The 21,659-nt window shown below is 42.6% G+C and overlaps 1 protein-coding gene across 2 annotated transcripts in view; it reads right to left on the bottom strand.

Annotated features, from left to right (window-relative positions):
* Positions 1 to 21,659, bottom strand: part of ELAVL1 (ELAV like RNA binding protein 1) — a 40,316-nt gene that overhangs the window by 6,414 nt on the left and 12,243 nt on the right. For both annotated transcript variants that reach the window (XM_068661769.1, XM_068661770.1), the window contains exons 3-5: positions 6,943 to 7,046; positions 5,926 to 6,079; positions 2,244 to 2,469 (exon numbers count right to left, since the gene is read on the bottom strand). In XM_068661769.1, the coding sequence (XP_068517870.1) occupies positions 2,244 to 2,469; positions 5,926 to 6,079; positions 6,943 to 7,046 (484 nt within the window). The remainder of the gene's footprint in view (positions 1 to 2,243; positions 2,470 to 5,925; positions 6,080 to 6,942; positions 7,047 to 21,659) is intronic.

The raw sequence follows: 21,659 nt of genomic DNA, 5'->3' as shown, positions 1-21,659 counted from the left end.
TACAGACTGAGCTGTCTGGAAGCAGCTTATCCTTTCACTGTACTTTGTTCACTCCAGAAAACAAACGAGCCCTGGCCCAAGGCAAGGTTCCTAAGTTTTACCACAGTATGAATAGTTACAACTCAGTAAGTTGAGCATCCTTTAAGGAAGGCTCACTAGAAAAGACTTGCAGTTAGCACCAAAGGTGGGAAGAAAAAAACAGGGCTGTGGAATGGTGGCTGTGTTGGGCACGTGTCTGAGGGGAGGAAGCATTTCAGTTCTTGCAAGTCTGTGACAAGACATTAAGAGAAACGGACAGTTCTTGTCTTGAAGTCAACTACTGAAGCTTAACCTCGTCTCCATAATGTATTCCTACATAACTCCTACATAATGTATTCCTTAACCCAGAATTGCTCTACTATTACCTCTGCCAACCTGCGGTACTGAAAAATCTCCACCAGCAAGCTTACAGCTGGGAGCAGAAGGTGACCAGAACATGTTGACGGATGAGCCCTGGGAACAGTCTGAGCTACCAAAGAGGCGATGGAACAGGAACACCATGTTTTCTTTACACTTGTGAAAACCCTTGCCTGTGAAAACTTATCAAAAGCACACTAATAAAATTAATGCTGCTCTTAATGGCACAAAGACTGATGAACAACTCGGTCATTACAATTTAGTTTCACCTGAACTATAACCAAACAATAGCCATTTTTACTAAGTGACCATTACACGACAGAATTAAAGTTATTAGCATTCACATTCAAAATAAAGATACCATCTGCGCTGCTTATCCTGATGCACCTTAATTCTGCTGTAAAACTTAAGGGGAAGGATGATGATGAATACATCCCAATTATAGTAAGGATTGAAAACATGAGACAAACCTCAAGATTTTCCTAGGACCACGAAGCCTCTAGCCAACACAACAGATAGATGTGCAAATTTTGGAACAGTTCACCTAACTGCCAATAATGCTTAATTTCATTAATTGGTGTGGCTTGGCAGGTTTGAGTGCAGAGATCTAGGTGAGTGCTTCAGTAAAACACTCTTATTTGAGGAGCTGCCTGCACTCAACTTGCTTGTGCTACAGTAGAAGAGAATCTCAGAACGCTTGAAGAGGGCCCGGACCTCTGGAGGTCCCCTGGTAAACTCGAGGCAAGGGGCACCCACAGCAGGTTGTGCTGGACAGGTTTTGAGCATCTCCAAGGATGCACTCCAGGCTCTCCAGGCAACCTATACCAGGGTTCAATCACCCCCTACAGTAAAAGTTTTTTTTTTTTTTTTTTTTTTTTTCTTATTTTTCCTGTAAGACAACAGCTGCCTGTGAAGTACCTATTCTCACTGGAGACACATTATGCCTAGCAGTTCTTAGAATGCACAGCTCTGCTGTGATCACAGCAAGACTGGATCAGAAGTACTGCAGAGGATTTCTTGAGCATTTTAGTCCAGATTTTGCTGAGCTAACCAGGTCTCTCTGAGGAGAAAAAAAAAAAGTGTGAATTCTCAACAGGGCAAGACTACTCTCAGAAAATCTCCATGAACACACATTATTAAAGGAAGCCAATTACTTGTTTGCAAAAGAGTAAATATAATGCATATTCCAGAGCACAGTCCGGCTATCAACATCCTCCTTTAGGCAACTAAGGCAAGTCAAATTCAAAGCAACTAAGGCAAATCTCTAAGGCAAAATGTACAATATCTTCCACGGCTCTGGAAGCAGACAGCATGCTGCAATTACCTAATAACCTTCCTGAACTTACAAGGACTTAAGGAAACAACACCACACAGCTCAAGATGGAGGTAGAAAACCCACAGAATCTTAATCAGAAAGTTTTCTCTACTTAGTATGACACCCCCCTGCTGGAACCAATGGTTCAGAGCTTTAATTAAGTTGCCAAATCGTATCTACATTCAGATAGATGGACTACAGAATGGGGATCTGTTGAGACAGGATCTGTGAACACCCATCTGGAACGTGCTACTTTATTATCTCACTACACACCGAATTGTAGAAATGCACACCTTAGTGTATGTACCTTCATGTAATTAGCTTTAATGCAAGTTTTACAAGTAAGATTTTACTTTAAACATCTTTTAATTCAACGATTTATTTACATAACACTGCAGGACACGTAGTGCACTATGTATTCATTCACACATGCTGCAACGAAGAGATTACTGCACAGCTGCAAGAGTACAGTTTCCCAGATGGACACGGGAATAGCAGTACAGCCTTAAATGCATTATTCTTCCTAACCTACCTGAATCTTTGCGCCTGGTGATGAACTGGCCCTCCAAACCGTCTAGCTGGTGAATGACACAGCTGCGATAACAGTGCCACATTTTTGTTCTGGTTAGGATTGGCTGCAAACTTCACTGTAATGGGTTCGGAGGAACCTGGGGGTTTGTGACCATTGAAATTTGTAATTGCCTCTTCTGCTTCTGACCTTTTGTCAAACCGGATAAATGCGACCCCTCTGGACAAACCTTTTAACCAAACCAATAAAAAAAAAAAAAATGAAGTTCAGGATAAACTCAAAATAATTTTGAATGTAAAAACAAAATGGTTAAAAGTTTCTACGGTCACAGCTTTCAAGTTCTCTGCATTTACTAACGGTTCTTCAGCAGCTAGAGAATAAAGCACAAAATTAAGAAACAAAAGACAAATTAACACATTTATTTCAACTATAATTACTAGAGTGACTAACACTTATAATGTACTAAAATAAAAAATCCAATACGGTAATATTCCGAGAAAACCAACATCAAATGCCATTTCCATTAACCCCAAAAAACATTTTAAATTAATACACCCTCAAGAAGAATCCCACTGAAAGAAAATGAATCACAAAATCCCTTAGCTTTGATTACTGTATCACTAAAAAGCATTTGCAAACAAAATTTTCAAAACATTTTCAGCTTTCCAAGGCTAACACGCACTCCAGTTCACAGACTATGGCATGAAGGTATAACTAATAAAGTAGTTTAACCTTCTGTAACAAAAAGATCACAATTTTGTCTACATTATACTCATTACTGCTAGCTAGTACATACCTTATTTTTAATTCATTAAGTACTGAGTAAGAACTACCTATTCCCTCCATAATTATATTGAAGCAATTACACCTGCATCTTGTTTCTATTTCCCAACACTGGCCATTAGATTTTGTTATCTTTTTGATCAAGTTAGAAGTTACGCCTTATCAAATCTTCCCCCTTACTTCCCCCTTCTCATCTGTGACTAATCTGGAAATAGTGCTTACCACAGGGAAGTGAAAAGGGTACATTCTGTTTAAATTTCATTCCAAAGCAGATGATATTACAGATAGAATAATTCCAGGACTTTGCCAGCTGTACTTCAGAAAGGGCTGTATCAAATATTTTCATATTGCCTCTACTAGAGGCTCACACAGGGCTATCTTCAAAGAAAGCTTCACAAGTTATTTCAACTTTTCATAAATTACAAAGTTGTTTCCAAGGCAATTGGACATTACTTCCTGCAATTTTAGAGAAGGAAATACAGCAGGACAAAACCCTGGTCATATGGCAAGCAAGCTGAAGGGAACCCATCCTCTACAATGCCCTTCCTACAGACCCTTCTAGGGGCGTGTTTTCTTTGGGGGCACTGGGAGAACTTCCATAAACAACAGCTCGTCTCGTTACTGGATGTTATCAGGTATGCAGTCACACAGAAAAAGCCTGCTTCCACGTCACTGCACTTTCTGAAGAGAACATCTGCAGCACAATGGTGGAAGATGCATTTGCAGAAGCCACCCTGTGGCTAGCACCACCTGTGCAAGTGGTATTCCTAACGTCACCTGGAAAGCAGTCTACCTGTGAGCAAGTTATTCCAGATCTGGAGTTCTTGGTGATTACTTTTTAAACAGGAGACTGGACCAGACCAGTTCAAATCAGAGCTGGTCAGATGATGAGCTGCAGTACAGGTCTTTCTGTGCCCTGTGCTGCAGAGGTACAGGATGGCAGCAGCACCCCCAGCCAGCAAGGGCTACCCCAAAACCTGGCAGATGGTTACTTCTATGCTGTTCATCTTAGCACTTCTCACTTGATTTATCATTTAAAATACAGTATTAAGTCTCAAAAGCTGGAGGACAATCTCTACTGAAGGAATGTCTGAAAACACAAAGGAAACTTTGTCCCAGTTGGGCCCAGTTCCAGATATGAAATGCAGATTTTTAAAGCCAAGGCATGGTTTTGTTCTTGAAGGGAAAGGAAACCTAGGCTCTGCATGCGTAACTGAGCTTCACAGTGTAAACAGAAAACGTTCTTCAAACAATACATAATTAAGGTTCTGCAAGCAAGATGCATACCCTGTGAGCTGAGGGAATTAGACAGCATCATGCCCCAGCACACTCAATAAAAGCTGTATTTATTCCTGGAAATATTCTGATTGTATGACTTCTGTCATCTCATTTTATAGCCCTGTCAGAGACGCTAGCTATCTCCGCTCCACTGGCAACCACAGAACGGTGACTCTTTTGGAGACTTTTATGAGCAAGTTAATAAGCTCCTAAAGCCCTTTTCTTGCTTCTACCTGTAGTTCTAATCCAGGTAACTAGCTCAGAGAGACAGAGCCATATGGATGCCAGGTACCCAAAATGAGTTCTCTAGAATAGGAAGGATCAGATTCCCTCATCCAGTCTTGAAGTGCCTGCAGTGTTGGTACCCAGACCCCCTTTAGTCACCTCAGACTTTTACATGCAACCACATTTACAGTGCAATCCACCTGATCAAATCAAAACACTAAGAAGTAGGTGCCTACACAGGAAACCAGTTCCAATGGAGATATTTATGTTGCAGACTTTGACATTTAGTCAGATGAATCTCACCAAAAGTTGCTGATGACCTACTCTAAATTACAGTGGATTCTTCAGAGTATCAAAGCTGCTGTTCCTCACACAGCTTGAAAGCTGCTGCTCAACTAATGTACATGAAAGTACACGCTACTGTGTATAAACATTAATCTAATTCTAGTAATTCCACATTTATCATTGCACTAATATAGCACATGCATAATTCATACATAATTCATAATTCAAAATTCATACATGACAAATGAGCTGCTGGAAAAAAACAACTCAGAAGACCTGAGGTTGCAGGATAAGTCATACTCCACGGCATGGCTGTTTCAAATAATTACATAAATTAAAACTGTCAAAACACATTGTAGCACCAAGTCAGAATTAACATTATAAAGGAAATCCTTTGTAAAAAAGAAAAACAAAGAAAACAAAAAACCACACTGGTTTTCTCCTGAGGTGAGTCCTTAACTAAGCAACTTCTTTTTACTTCAGAGTTTGTTTGTTTTTTTAAAGCATAATGCATTCAAAAAATTCAAGAAGGTAGTAATTCATATACGAAGCTTATTCTTTTGGTTAGCAGTAACCAAAGGATAAGACACCTCAAACATTTTTAAAATATCAAGAAACTGTATGAGTGAATTCCAAGTTGATGTGAAAGACAAAACACACTGGTATTTTTCTTTTTAAATAATTGACTATAGCCTGGAATTCACCTGTGAGTAGCAGCTGCACTTGTGTAAAGTAAACTTAATACCTGCAAATTGCAAGCAGATTGCCCAGGCACACACTGCACTATACTCACATGAAGTGTCAGAGAAAGAGGAAATTTGGCAAATCAACATTTTAGCTTGATAGAACAGATAATAAAAGCATGGAATACATTATGAGGTTTAGACTGTAACCTAGCAAAGGAAGCAATGGAAGTCATTCTGTGTGAAAAAAAAAACAAACAAACCAACCCCACATTAGAAAAGGACAGCTCATTAAAATTATTTCAGTGGTTGATACCGGATGCCATGGTTAGTTTGTGACAGTTAAATTAGTTTAAGAGCTGCTAGTCCCTGAAGAGAGACAAAACATGCCATACAGTACAGTTTTGTCTAGTTAGTGCAACAGAACTCACCTGTGGTTTGATCCACAAGCACACGTGAGTTGATGATGCGTCCAAAACGTGAAAACATATCTTCTACATCTTTTTGCGTCATTGACCTCGGTAGTCCACTAATATATAAATTAGCATCCTTGATAACTTCAGAACTTGGACGAGCATAGGAAACCTTAAAAAAGGTTAATAATTAAATGAGGATACGTTCAGGGTTTAAATTGAAAGAGTAGCTTATTTTGTCATAAGTCGCTTGTATTTATTCCTCACTAAACAACGCAGGCATTTTTTATTGTAGTTCAGAAGAGGTAAATGGGTAGAGGAAAGTTACCAGAAGGGAAAGAAAAATCATGCTCCTATACAACTCCATTGCTCTTAGGTTCATCCGACAGATAAACAAAAAAACAGCACTGCTATAAAAAGCCAGCAATAGACCAGTGTTTCCAACATACCCGTTATGTTGAAGAATCCCTGTCCAAAGTTCGGAATTCAATAGTGGACCTATCAGTTACCACAGCTCACACCAAGAACTTGTGCAGTCAGTCTATTTTTTGAGTCAGAAAATTTATCAGCTGCAGTGCAGCTTTCTACCTTAATTTCTGCTAATAGAGAAAGTTACAAAAATGATTTAAGCAGGCATCGTTTCCTGGGCATAAAGTACCATTATATCCAAGAAGGAGTGCACGTGTATTAACAATTTAAAACAGATCGACTTTGAGACATAAGAATTCATTCCAAGTCATTGTTAGGCTTTTGATCTTGGGTACTTCTATTATAATGGTGAGAACAACAACAACAAAAAAAAAAAAAAAAAAAAAAAAAACACAAAACCCAAAAAAAGCAATCTTTAAATACCAAGCCGTTACAAAACCCAAGTGACTTAACAGCTCATTTCACTACTCTGTTCCCACAGTCGGTCTTGTCTTGCAGCTGGACAGCACACAGAACTCACCACCAGAACGAACAAGCACTCTAAACAGATTATAAGTTTATTACAGTGTCATTTTCACAGAAAGCTGAAAAATCTCTACATCCTACCTTGATAGTTTTTGACTGAAGTCTGAGGCCATTCAGCGTGTTTATTGCTCGTTCAGCATCTTTTGCAGTAACGTAGTTCACAAAGCCATAGCCTAAGCTGTGTCCTACACAGAAGAACAGTTTTTAAATTAATCCTTACACAAGAAGGTTATCACTACCAAAACTGAAGGAAGTGAAAGCAAAAAAAATGAACTCAACATAATCCATCCAGTAGACACTTAATATGCCACAGAACTTTCAGATGATGCACGCCAACCTCGAGAAACAACTCAAGGCTACTTCAAACATCCTCAAGAACATTTTATCTCAGATGGCTGCAGACATCAGCAGTAGAAAAATCAGATCTGAACTCTTGTACTGACTCTTGTCTCATGAACTTAACGTGGATATAACAAAGACATGAATTTAAGCCAAGTTCACAAATAGAAGCTCTTGTATACAAAGAACAGAAAGCAAAAAATATGAACTGATGAACCCCTGGGTATGAAGTCATCATACTACACATTTCTGTGTAGCTATTTCAACTCCTGGAGACCACAGCAAGGTTTTTATTTCTTCATACATTCATATAGCTAATAAACAGTAAGGATCCCACGCACAGGATAAAGCTGAAAAGTGAAAGAATTATCTTCAATGCAGATACTTCATGTACTTTAAGTTTACCTTAAGTCTTACTAAAAAAAAAATAAATAGTAATAGCACAACTTTAAAACATTTAAGGCAAAGGACACTTAATTGGATATTTGTTTGTTCTGCTTCCGTATGTTCAACCTCCACAAATGCTCCTATCAGTTATAACAGTACATAAAGTCACTCCAGGTTGCAGTTTCCCAACTGTTAGAGGCTATCTTATCACTGCAGGCCTAAAAATAACTAAAATCCTTTCAGACTGTCTTGGCACCTCCCATCCAAGAGATGTTCCTTGTTCAGACTCCTCCTAGTCCGACCTACAGAATGCACGAGAGAAAACTTTTAAGTGTGCAGAGGAGAACGTGCTATTTTACTGTAATACTATATTACTGCTATCTTATTTAAAGCTCCACTGATAGGCTTGAGAACAGTAGAAAACGTGGCTAAACATTAGAGTAAAGCATTCTCTTCTGAAATACAGCCCTTTTTGATTACATGGCATGGCTCCACAACAGTCACAGCTGCCAAGGCAGTTTCCTTTTGCCTTCCAGACATTTCAGAACACCAGATCTACAAAGATGAGTCGTGGTGACATCCTAGCACGAAATCTCAGAGTAACTGAAAATTAACCCCCTCTGAAAGAAGACTCATCAGCCCTCAATCAATATCCCAGTAGCCTATCGATACCTTGTGGGTATTGAGCCCTACCAGCCTCTATGCAGCACGGGACGGAAGGAGGCTCCAAATAACCTTCTGCACGTTGTTACCAACAGCACACGGGGCAGACGGAGTGCAGCTGGAACAGCACAACTGCCTGGCACGTCCCGAGTTCACCTGCTTTGTTGTGAAATGTAATATGCCACTAACTCATCGAAACCCAAATAATGTCGCAGCCTGTTTCTTAATACACTTGTTGTATAAACAGTCCCAGTTAATTTTTACCGCCTGCTAAAGCTCTTAAAAGAAGCCAGATCCACTTCACGGTCACGCCTCCTAGAGGAACGACATCCTGGTCTTTGACAAGGCATTAAAACATCGCCACTAGCACAGACCAGGCTTTTATAATACCAGGCACTTCTGTACAATTGCAAGAGCAAATTAATCTTTGATAGCCAAGTACAATTTAATTCTACATAGGAAACGAATAGAATGAAAGATCTTTGACAACATCTTCTGTACCCTTACCTTTTGAAGAGCTGCGGATGACAGAGGCTAATAGAACAGAAAATGCACATTATTAAGAAAACAACAAAAAAGCACGTAGGTAAAAGAGAGATACGGCTGTAATACCACAGAGATCGTCAATCATTTAGATAAAGTGTGGTTAGCCTGGCTAGTGAGGTCCTAGCAAAGATTTTGGAGACAGGCCCTTACAGATCAGGGATAGCAGACCTAGCCACCCTCTCCTGGCAGGGTGAAGGCAGGAGCCTGTGCAGCGTGGATTTGTTAAGCTGTCCTTAGTGCTCTGGGTCACAGAGCCCAGGGGCTCGGTGTTCTGGCCAGCAGAAGTGAATGTCCTTCCCCATTTTCCTGGGTAAGTCCCCAGAGAACAGAGCAGGCAGGCCCTCTCGTGCAGAGCCTCAGCCAGCCTGTATGTTTATGCACCGTTTGAGATCAGTGACACAGAAGATTAAACTACTTAGTTTTGGTTTTATCCCGTATATACGTGTTCATAGATACACAGAACTGAAAGAGGACCACAGGATCTGGGTCAAGCCCTTGCAATCACACGCTGTCCGTATTCCCCTTCCCTAAAAAGGGAGCTTCACGTGAGCAGTTAGGTTTTTGTCCCGAGGACTCTGATTGAAAGCACGATCTGGAAATCCCTCCTCTAATGCTCTCCTTTTCTACAAGTTGGCCTGAGTTTATCCCCACCTCACTTATACCCACTTGTTCTTGTGCAAGGACCATCCTTTCACTTACACATGCTCACTCTTTCAACTGTCTGGTTCCCAAAATACGCACTCGGACCATAACCCCCTCAACCTTTTGTCTTGGTTTCACCTGAGCCAAAATTGTTCTTTTCCACTTCCCATTTTATACAGGTGGCTATTTTATACAGGTGGCTATTTGTATCAGAGTTTGGATGCCCTGGGAAAAGAGGGCAGGGATGGAATGGGGTTAACAAACAAACGTAGATAAAACAGGAGGGGCTGAGAAGGCATCTAGCAGATGGCAGGATTACAACTAAGAGTTTCTCATATCCCCAGTGGTTACAGTCTCACTAACTTCTTAGTCACCAGATAAGAAAGCACCTATTACCTATCATCCCCTACAAGGGCTAGGATACTGACTCTCCCCTCTTCCTCTATACTTACCACCTTTAAATGACATCAATGGATTGTGATTTTTCAGTCCTGAAGCGTTAGAAAAGCCAGCCTACACAAAACTGACTCCAGCTACCAACTTACCAGCCTCAGCCATCCCCTGCCATTCAGGCCTCGCTTTTAATCTCTAACCAGGCTGGATCTCACCCAGGACACCAAGAGGCACATTCCAGATCTCGAGGGGCACGTTCCGTACCTCGACACATCACTCCTCAGGAACACCGTCTGCTTCGTAATTGTGCAATGCATTCCCACCTCCTAAGAGCACGAACTAGCCTCCTTCTGGGTATGCCAGAAAAAATAAGGGACTGGCATTTACACAACATAATGATTTATGTCAAGTGTTTGTCTCAGGCAAGGCGACGTTATTTGCTTTACCACAACATTAACAGCCTCCTAGAAACCTATTGTGCAAAAGAAAGCAATTCCATAACATTTCTCAATCTATTTTTAGTGGATAGTAATATTAAAAAAAACACTTTTGCTTTTACATAAAATGTAAATCTACTCAAGAGACCAAAAAAAAAAGCAAACAAGCAGGCCCTTATCTGGATGAATAAATTAACAAAGTGATCAAGAAATCTCGTTTTAAACAAACTGCCATACTCCTTCAGGATAAAGAATCTAGTTTTGTTCCCATGATAAGAAGCCCTTTCATGAAAGAGGGCACTCATTTTCTTTCTGCGCGTCACTTGGGTTTCTGTCCATGTCCTTGCTTCCTTTCCCTGCTGCCTCAGACACACGCCTTCAGTCCCTAGGTCATTTCTCATTCCCCTCCTGCTATGGGCTGACAACTCCGGTTTCACTGGAGCCCAGTACGAGAACAGAGCTGGTGCTTGTCTTCCTCCCCGCTGCACAGTGGCTGCCCCTCAAAGCAGCGGCCCCGGATTCTCCCCATCCTGCCCTCCTCAAGGAAGCCGAGACATAAACCTGGCCCCACTATGCCAGAGCGCCTTGGCACCAAGGCATTTCAGTTCTGAATTTGTTTTCTGAACTGAGAAACTCTTGCTAACCCATGCAGTCTTGTGAGATTACATAAATAAATAAAAAGCCCAGTAAACAACGCAGGAGGATGGAAGAGATGCTCCCAAGACGTCACTGAGGAGCACGGGGTATCTTGGGAACAGTCAGGTTTTTTGTTTGCTGCTGCAAAACATGCTGTGAGTGGTAAACTGAAATATGCACGAACGCATCGAGCACTGTCTCGTCTGAATGCAGGCATCGGTGGGCTGAAATGCACAACTCTCAGCGGTGGCTCCGCAGCTTCAGAGGATGTGAACAGCTAAAAGTGCACTGCACGAGCTTGCTTCAGTACACTTACACACACATCAACTACAGAAAAACGTGAGCACACCTGCATCAAGCTTCAGGAAAGAAGTCCTGCCAACGCAGAGGTAGAGCAAGGTAGGATTGGCAGAGCGGGTGACCACAAGGTTATCCTAACCCCCAGGACAAGCGGTGCTGTGCACATTGCACTGCCCTGCACTAGGTCCACGTGCCAGCTCCTGCTGTGAAAGAGCATGTGTTAGCAACTCGAAATCCGGTGACAGAAAATAGCAGCTGGGCTTCCCTCTGCAGCAGTGCATTCCTCTGCTTTGTTAGGTCAACCTAAAAAGGCATTCAGTTCTAGAAATCCAATTCCTAAAAATTAAAAATAAGCCATTTCAAAACAAAGCTAACAGATTCTCTCTGTACACTGCAGAAACTAGAAGGGGTTTCAATATAAAAGGGATCGGATACGATACATCTTCCATCTGCTTCTTCCCCCAGTTTCATGTCCTTCGCACACAAAAGGTACTCGCTGGACACCGGCACAACACAACGAGCCCTGAAGCCGCTCTTAAATGCTACAACCTCACGTGGCAGTGCTTGTTTTTACTTGGCTGACTTCTGCTGTTAAGATTCACTTAAAAGACAGACGCTAAGAGGTACACGTCTGTACTTCACAGGGTATTGCCATGGTTTGCAGGGTTTGCACCCGAGCACCTTACTTCCTCCTACCTGGAAAGGCCCTGGAGACAAGGAAGTGCCTGATGCCACGGGAGCTTAAACCTGGAGTCAGGCCACCGTTTCTGAACAGTGTTAAGTTATAACAGATTCTGTTAAGTTATAACAGGCTGCTGTCAGTTTTGACACTTTTATGTACACCTGTGCTAACAAGAAAATAAAACAGGCTTTGGGAATTTCCAACCCTTTCATTACGGGAAAAAAAAACAACACTTCCATGGGAAAGCCAAGAACAAAGCTCAAGAATGGAAGGTGCTAATAAGCTGATCCACAGCAAAATAAAGATAATTAAAATTTTGGTGGACTACTGTCTCTTATCCTTGCTATTAATAGAGATGAGAGTATCCTGTCAGGTGTTGAAATAGAGGAAGGAAGACTGAACCAACCCAGAGTATAGCACTGCTAATTTGAAGTAACTGTGGTTTTGGACTTCTGTCTACAAGATGCATGCAGTATTTCAAACACAGCCTGTTACAGCATACCTAGAAAAAAAATCTTAATAAAAGCAAAGCAACATTTTAGGTGCCAATGGAACGAGCTACTGATTTAAGGGGAAGGATACAGACCAGCTTCCAGTCTCTCAATAACCTTCTGTCAAAAGCTGCTGTCATTTCAACAGCAACTGGATGTCAGATTGAGGCAGGGTTAAAGCATCAGCCTCCAGACCTGACCACATGCAACCAAGTTTTATTTAAACTCCTGCAGCGTCCATACCAGTTGACCCCGGTGAGTAACAATAGCCATGGCTTGTGTGTTACTCTCCAGCCTAGCAAATCAGGGGCTTAATTGAACAGCAGTTCTGGCAACACCACTGATGAAATGGTTTGAGTGGAAGAGAAACCACATCAGAGCATGCAACAAAGGCACATGAAGTTCACATTACAGCAGAGCTCCCTTGCTCATCCTCATTTCCAGCCTCCTTCCCAATCACGCATAGATTTTTACATGGAGGAATTACTGCTGTAATTACCGAGTTTCTTTATTTCCTCAAGTGTTTGTGGTAACTGCTTACTAAATTGGTTAATTAAAGAATTAAAAAGCTCGTAATTAAAAAAGGAATTCAAACCCAAGCAAGCAGTGCGAGTTGACCAGCCACCATTTGCCGACTCGGTGGAAGCATGCCTCAGCACAACACACACTACACAGCTTCATCCTCATCCAACTCATTCTAAAAGCTGTCATCTATAGAGTGAACAAAGCACAGGACTGCCAAAAAGACCTGAAATAACCTGCCGGTGACTAAAACCAGTGTTTTTGCTTTAGAAATGCTTATCCCTAAGGGCAAAACATTGTCTTCCAACTTCAGTGTTCACCAGCCAGGGATGCTGCTAATAAGGGTTACTGGTTTTTGTTGGAGGAATCCCTGACCCCTCGGCAGCTTCAACACAAACCAGAAATGCAAAGCTGCCCATAGGCAGTGGATATGCTGACAATTACTTCAGAGCTAGGTCACCACATGTTCCCATACACGAGCACAGACAAACTACTGCATCTTTTTCACCACTACGTCTTCCCCCGTTACTCAAATTTGATGCCAGCCACTTACCGGTGAGCATTATTTGGTAGCTCCACAGCCCTTCTAAGAACTCCTTTGAGGAACCCAACAGAGACATTTCTTCAACTCCTCAGCTTGGGCATGATGCTGAGGTGCAAATAATGTCTTGAAGCAAACAGGGGAGACACAAATAGCTCAGGCTGCAGGACTTGCCCTCATCAGTCCATCCACACCCCTTTGATCACCCAACACTATTTCTCCCACGTGGCTGGCAAACACCCAGCAGAAATGCAGCCTGGCTGCCACGGAAGGTGTCAAAGCCCAAGCACGAGAGATGGCTTAGTCAGAAACCAGTGTTTGAAGACATACCATTAATCTCACTGGGTCTGGAAGATGGTATTGGATGCTAAGGACTGGGAATGCTGTTGGGTTCAAACCTACCAGAATTGACCAACCTAGAACTCAGGAAAACAAGCAGACGTGTCAGCAGAGCCTGGCTAAGCAGGGAATTCGTGGCAGAGCTCCAAGGCAAACAAGCAGCGTGCAGGAGATGAAGAAGAGACAGCCTGCAAGGAAAGAAATTTAGAAACAGTCCACTTGGTTTCAGGGAAGCCAAAACTGAACTGAAGTTGAGACTTGCAAGGAAAACCAAAAAAAAAAAAAAAAGGAAAAAAGAAAAGAAAATTGGAAGGAACAGCAACTTTGAAAGGTCATGGGAACTGGATGAGGTCCCCAGCAACTGCAGATGGACAAGAGCTAAGTCCACCTTCAAGAGAGCACAAAGAACAGCCCAGGTCACCGCAGGCTGGTTGGCCTCACCATAGTTCCAGGAAAATCACGGAGCAAGTCCTCCAGGGACACGTTTCTGAGGAGATGCAGACAGCATGGTTGGGTCAGCACAAACTTCCCAGGGACAAACCATGCCTGCCCAACCTGACCGGCTTTGGACAGAAGGACTGGATTTGTGGACAAGGGAAGAGCAGTGGCTGCCGTTCCCTTCATCTTTCAGCAAGCTTTCCAAACTGCTCGATGGAGTCATGGAGTCATGGTACAGAGCACGGCGAGCATGAGCCAGCAGTGCACTAGGACACAGAAGGTTAAGGGCACCCTGCATCATGCTAAGCAGAAGGAAGCATGAAGGAAGGGGAAAGGATCATCCCGCCTCACTCAACACTCACTGGACAACATCTGAAATGCTGCTCACAGTAATTCCTGCACCCAAATACAGGAAAGACATCAATGACCTGAGGCGGGTTCAGCTAAGGACCACCGTGATGCTCAGGGGGACAATTTCCAAGCTTGGATGTATTCAAAGCCAGACCCAGAGTAACCCGGCCTGACCTTACAGCTCACTCTGCTCCGAGCAGGACGCTGGACGTAGGTGGCCACCCAGCTATGGTGCCAAGGACAGAACGAGTAACCCTCAGGTTAACGTGGCCTTGGGGCCTTTCCAGTTCCACCAAAGGCCTTTTTGTGCCAACAGTCCACATGCATACTTCACCTCAGTAGGGACGTATGGATTTATGAAAGGGTTTTTTTTGTCCCCCAGCCTCAGGAGATTATGCTGCTTTCCAACTCCTCCTGATGTCCTTCAGCCCTAGTTACCTCTGCACCAGCTTTTAACTCCTTTCTCATTTTAATATTCAAGATACCAGCCTCAGTAAGGAACGTGCCAGCCCTGCAGGCTCTGCCTGACTTGGCTTTGGTTTTTGTTTTCCATACCACAAAGGTTTCGTTCAGAAACCTTTCTGGAAGGGCATCGTTCTCCATTGCAAATCCATGCTGACCAAGCCTCCCCACAGCACCATGCTCACAGCGTACTCATGAGAACACAGCAAACACCCCAGACCTTCAGCAAAGATACAGATGATGCATCTCAGCCTCTCCAAAATCAATCTGAAGCTAAAAGCCCACAGCCTGATCCTAAACTTCACCTGATCCAGTCCCCCCAGGTCTCATCTTCCTTTCTTCAGCAAGGTCCTTAGAACTGGCTTCATCAGAGATTCTCCTAAGTTGCTTGAAACGCACCCCTTCTGGCCCATTTATACCACAGTGACCACATTAAGTCCCAGAAAACTGGAAAACATGCTGCTCATGTCAGAACTAAGAGGTAGAGCAGCTTTAGCACAGGTACTAGAATAGCACCTTATTCCTGTAGGGCACGTTCACATTGCCCAACAAAATATTCTAGTCTTGTACTCAGAATTTTGATAAAGGAAATAAGTATTTTATTAACCTGAGTAACTTCTTCAAGCTACAATTAATCATTCTGAATTTTAACTCTTCTGCTTCATCTCCAGTTTAATCATAAATGCTGTCCAAAACTATCATTGATCATACAGACACCAAGAGCACTGCAGAAATCCCATGGAATCAGGTTGTTGTCAGGCCGAGGGCAAAGCTCCAGCCAGCCGGACAGCCTGGTGCTGTGCCTAACTTCTGCCATCTGCAAAGCACTGCCCTGTTGTAAGACTGAAGTGGTTGGATCGATGCTACCTGTAAGCATACCCCTAAGGGCACAAAGGCAAAAGCTCAGGTTCTATGCAAGTATTTCCAAGATGTTTACCCTTTGTAAGCTCCTATGGTCAGTGTCAACGCAACAGCTCAGTACTTTTCTTCCACAGTGACCGACCTCAGCTTCGTTATAGTTTCTATCTGAGTCAATTCCTGCTTCTACTTAAGACTTAAAACCAATGCATCTTACTGAAAAGGCTTTTGATTGCAACAGAAAGGAGCTAGGAATGAAACAAAATAATGTCTAGTTTTATTGGTAACAACTTTCAAATACAAAATGTGCCCCCACTGCTTCGTGTGGATTCACAAAGCAGCACACAAAGCTACTGCCTGTCCTGTGGCTGAAAGACAAACAGCCACATTTATGGGAGTCTAGGGGCAAAACAGTGTTTAGCAGGTTCCAAAAGCCTGACCTTCAAACAGCTCAGGATAACGTCTGGAATTACAGCAACGTGGCCTCTCCTCCATTTGCAAAATAAGTGGAATTTGCCTTGAAACAAAGATGACTCCAAGCAATACAAACAGACGCTTCAAACAAAAAAGTCAAATACTACAACGCAAACTCGACGTAAGTCTGGTCTTCACCTGGATCAAAGGGACAAAGAGACAGCTTCCAGGGATGTCACTAACACCACAATGTTTAAAATTTTGACCATTTGCAGTAATAGTGCCAGCTTTAAATCCTGAAAACAGAAGATTTAATATTAGAAGTTGCTTTAATTTAATGAAGCCCTTCCACACATCCATCTCTATGTATTCTTTTTATATTTTCTCCTTTCTCTCATTTCCATGACATTTTTCTATTGAGATTTATTTTAAGTTGCTCCAGGGCTCTTTTTCCAGATGAACTGCAGTCACATCCAAGATGCTGTGAAGTGAAAAGGATTTGTAAAGTGAACACAGAAAATACCAGGCCCAGAATTGTGCATGAACACCGCAGGCTGATTTCCTGAGGAAGTCTTAGGGGAAAAAAAATGCCTTGCCCACTTACCGTAAAATCTGATTTCTTTAAAACTTTAGGACAGATTTTGTTCATCAGTGGTTAGAATGAAAGCCTGACTACTCGATAAGCCATGGCCTGAAAAAAGCCCCCCTTATCCATTTAAGAATAAACTTTTCTAATGACATTTCTTTCCTGTAAACATTATAGTGCAAAACCCCGCCAAGTGTTCAGAGTCAATACGATCGTAGGTTAAGATGAACTAAATCCTTATTCTGCAGAAACGTACTGCTTCTCCACTGGCAGAGAATTCAAGTGCTGTAATGTGATGCAGAACAGTAACTCCACATAAAAACATATTAAGAAACATTAGAGTACAATTAAAGATTTTGCAATGTGGCTTATTTTTTGTGGTTTGGTGGGGGAAAAGAAGAAAAGCAAACGAATTGAAGATGTCTGCTCTTGTGAAGCGGAATATTTCATACAACGGGGAGCACAACTGACTTGTGTTGGCCTTGGTGACCCTACATAAGGTGAGGAGGGATACTGAGCATGAATGTATTTACACCCCTCAATTTCTCCAGAGAGCAAGGATACCAATAACGCTAAGGCAGCAGAAGTCACCCTCCATTATGCCAGTTCAGCCATAATGCTTACAGAAAACATCACCAAGGTCCCTCTGAATGGCAGCACAACCACGTGCAGTATCAGCTGCTCCTCCCTGCATTGTACCACCTGCAGACACGCTGTGGGTGGGCTCTATCAAATTTTTAACAGGACTGCCCCCATCACCGAACATCTCGGTACTTCGCTAGTGACTGGCCTTCAGCTGGACTTGTGCTGAAGATCACCGACCTCAGAGACTGGATTTCAATCCACCCACAGCTCCTTTACACGGTGACACCAGTCCTCCAGCAGCTCTAAGACCATCTCTCCCAGCCAGCCTATGTAAGAGGTGCCAGGCATCCCCTGCAGCCCAAAACCTGCTGAGCTGTACCCTCACTGTAGCTCTTCTCCAGTCCAGGCCTCTGTAACCTGCAGGGATGGCTGCTCCAGCGACTGCTGGAGACCACACAGCACATCACCCTGCTGCCGAGCACACAGGTTGGTCCCAATACAGTCCCTACCCCAATCCGTGCTGCTTTGTCTGTCTGCAGTGCTCTGGGAGCTGTGCTCCGGGCTGGACCCAACCAGGGGTCAGCTGGAACAAAAGCTCCAACCCTACACCTCTGATCAGGGACAGCTGACAGAGCTCAGAGCTGCTGGAAGCCAAGGTCTCCTCCAGCTCTCCTTCCCTGGCAGCTTCACACATTCAAGTTCCTCAAAGGGTTCCCACCAGTCCTCTGACAACCCACAAAGTTCCCCGAACATTCAGAAGCAGAGCCCAGAAACTGCTGCACCCGCTGCTGCTTCTGCTGTGCTCTGAACACACTTGAAGTCAGGCAATGTTTGTATTCGGGATATCCCCATACCCTTGCTAGAACTCAGTTATTACCTCCAAGGTAGTTTACATGGCCAACCTGATGATAAAGGAAACCAAGTGAAGCTGGCAGAACTAGAAGGGTGTTAACTTCTTAAGTATTTGGCCTATTTATCTGCAAACTGTTTGCACTTCTCATTAAGTTAACCGCTGTTGCTAGGTGTTCTGGAATGTGCACTTAAAGAAATTGCATACCAGTAAATGTGATTAAAAAGCTAGAAAAAAAGAAATCCAGGATAACGATGCATTTCAATTCCACAGTTAACAGCAAAAACTACACAATACCAGAGTTGTTTTCCATGCAAAAGAGAACAATTTCAGCCAAAGAGAATACTTGAACACTTTCCACAAGACAAGAATAATTAAGAGTTCTGTTAGTAGACTGGAAGCCGCTGCACTAGCAAAATGAGCAATCTCCCCACCACGTGAGCTGGAGCTACTTACCGCCTTTCAGCATCTGAAGGCTGTTGAATTAAGCCCTCCTCCCCTTTATGCTTTAAAAGCTTAGGGGCACCATTTATTTCTGGTTTAGGTTGCGTATTTTCTATGAAAGGGTCTTCCAGATAAGATCTTATGAAAGGGAAAAGGCAGTGAAAAGATGCATGCACATCAGTTCCTATAATTCCAGCTATCAAGTGATTGTTTTGATCCTATAAGCAACAGGTCACGTACACCTGCAGTACAAGTGAGCTATGATGACTTCTTTGAGAGGGACTCCAGATTGCTGTACACAATCATGACAAGTCATCACAAAACATCCCATCTACTCCACATTTTTCAGCAGTGATGGAGTGCTGCCTTCATCCTTTATTGCTGCTGATCGAGGTCAACATCAGTGAGCTCCATCAGACCTCAGACTTGTAGAAGCAAACGGATTGCCACGAGGAAGCCCACTGTTTCCTTCCAGTGTCTGCACAGAGGTGGCTGCATTTTGGTAGCTGATTGGTATGGAGTTTCTGGCACACTCTTAAGGATCACGTCGTGTATTTCCTCCAGTAGGAATCTTATTTCCTCCTCAAGCAGTTTAAGAGATGTGAGGGATGAAATAAAAAGCCTCAAGAACCTGGATGCCTCCCTCTCCTAACCAGATCCATTGCCATCAGACAGAGCTCTGACAGAGGTGCACACAGCAAAATTGTCACCAGATACTCGAAGGAGGGTCACGAGTGCCACAAGCACTAAACAGATCCCACAGGGATCTGCACATTGCTGGGCAGGAGATCAGTACAAGCACAAGTTTGGGACCAGGATGTCTGAAGTCAGTGCTAGAGGGCTACAGCCTCGTCAGTGCAGAAAGATCAGACAAACCCCAGCACTTTTCCTTGCTCGCGGCCTCATGAACCAGAACCACACACAGGGTGGTCTTCAGCTGAACAGAGCCAATGGCTACTCACAAGCCTCAGCAATAAATAAAAAAGGCCAGGAGACACAACAAAGATGAAAAGTAAAATCTCAGACTTGACACTGTGCAATACCATGTTGAGAAGTGACGTTCTAATGTTTCCCTAGGGCTCTGAGCTGGTGCTAGTCTTGAAACCTGACAAAGAACAATATCCAACATGAGTTCTACAGACTTCTTTGTATGAAAATCCTGGATGATCACAATAAATACAAGTACAGTGAGCAACACAGCTACAGTCCAAGATTTGCTTGTTACACCTGAGAGTAGAGATGCTGATTACTGACTGGCTCTTCATAACTGAAGCAAAGCCATGTCTGGAAATGCTGAGGAACTCAGCACACAAACTGGAGGATGTAGACACCAGCACCTTATCTCCCCAGCATGATCAGGAAGAGCTGAAACTGCAATGGGAGCCTTGCACCCTGTCTAACATTCATCTACTGTGCACAAACATCTCTTTACTGCCACTGCAGAAATAAAATAAGAAGTTATGGTGAACAACAAAGCAAGCGTACAGTCATACTTTTGCCAACTCCTATAAGCCACGTGTACACAGTGCAGGAAATTCATAGTAAGGGATGTAAATTGACACTATAATTTACTGCAGTAAATTTACTACATTTACTATTTTAGTAAATTTACTGCTACTTTCAATTCCTTTGGTGTTTATCAACAGCAAAGTAAAGGATAAAAACTGTAGCAATTTCAAAGAGTTACTCTTAATTTTATAAAGACAACCTCATGCATGAAAAAAGAAGCGTTATCAAACATTGATTTTAATTCTACAAATACAGTCAATAAAGCAACTAAACCGATTTAAAACTTTGCCATGAAAAGAGAGGTTACCTCCCTCCTGTCTTGCTCACACAGCTCCACTGCCTCTTATGTGCCAATATTACAATTTATCTGCCCTCAGAGAAAACAGAGCCATGGAGCTAAACAGATTTTTCTGCGGTTCTGATTTCCTGCTTGTCTACCATGAGTCTCAGTGGGGTCCATACAAATGCAATTGTTGGCATGAGGAAAGCAGAACTTTGCTGCAAGACTGCTCTTTTCAGGAGCTGATTGGTAGAGTTTTACATCACAGATATATACAGATTGTAAGGCAAACATGAAGGGGAAAAAAAAAAGTGAAGTGGTATCCTTAGAAGGTTCCTGAAGAAGCTGATTCTTAGTCACTGGTATTCTAAAACAATCAACAAGCATGAAGATGACTTGGAATTGTGGCTAACAGCGTTGCACGTGAATGAAAAATTAGGGAGGCAACAAAAGAAGTGGCCTAACTAACATAAGCCATGCAGACTTAAACACTTTCAATCACTTTAAAGAGTGAAGGTTTTGTATGACAGGCACTCAAGGACTGCATGCAAACTAAGAAGACTTTTACTTCTGATTCTTCAAGGGTTGTTAAGAAAAACCTGAAGCACAGGAGCACCTATGTTGGTCTTTAACTTGGAATATGGTAATTTATGGGTAATTTAAAGTTAATAAGACTTTACCAGAGTATATGATACTCCAGGGAACAGTCTTAAATAAACTCTGAGACTTCAGTTAACATGCTTTGCTTCCCATTTAAAATATCCTCACAACCCATACAGAAGATTTTGCACTTATTTAAAAGCCTACAGTGTGGTGTGGATTACCTATGTCATTTAGTGAATAACTTGCTATCAGTAAAACAAATGGTCTTATTTCCTTGCAAAAGTAGCCTCCAAAGCAAACCTCTACATCTAAGCATTGCAAACTGTATGACAACATCTAGGCTAAGTACTTGGATAGCTCAGTATTCAAAGAAAACACTATTTTGTGGAACTATTTCATGACAAATTTACTCATGCAGTCCATAAGTACAGATTTTGGTAGGGCACTATCACATGAAGCTAGGTCTTGAGATTTCTTTCAGGTGAGAAGACAGACACTGG

The sequence above is a fragment of the Anas acuta genome, chromosome 26, assembly GCF_963932015.1.
Source record: "Anas acuta chromosome 26, bAnaAcu1.1, whole genome shotgun sequence".
Lineage (NCBI taxonomy): Eukaryota > Metazoa > Chordata > Aves > Anseriformes > Anatidae > Anas > Anas acuta.
Note: the sequence above shows the minus strand (reverse complement) of the source record. Positions and strands in the feature narration are given on the sequence as shown.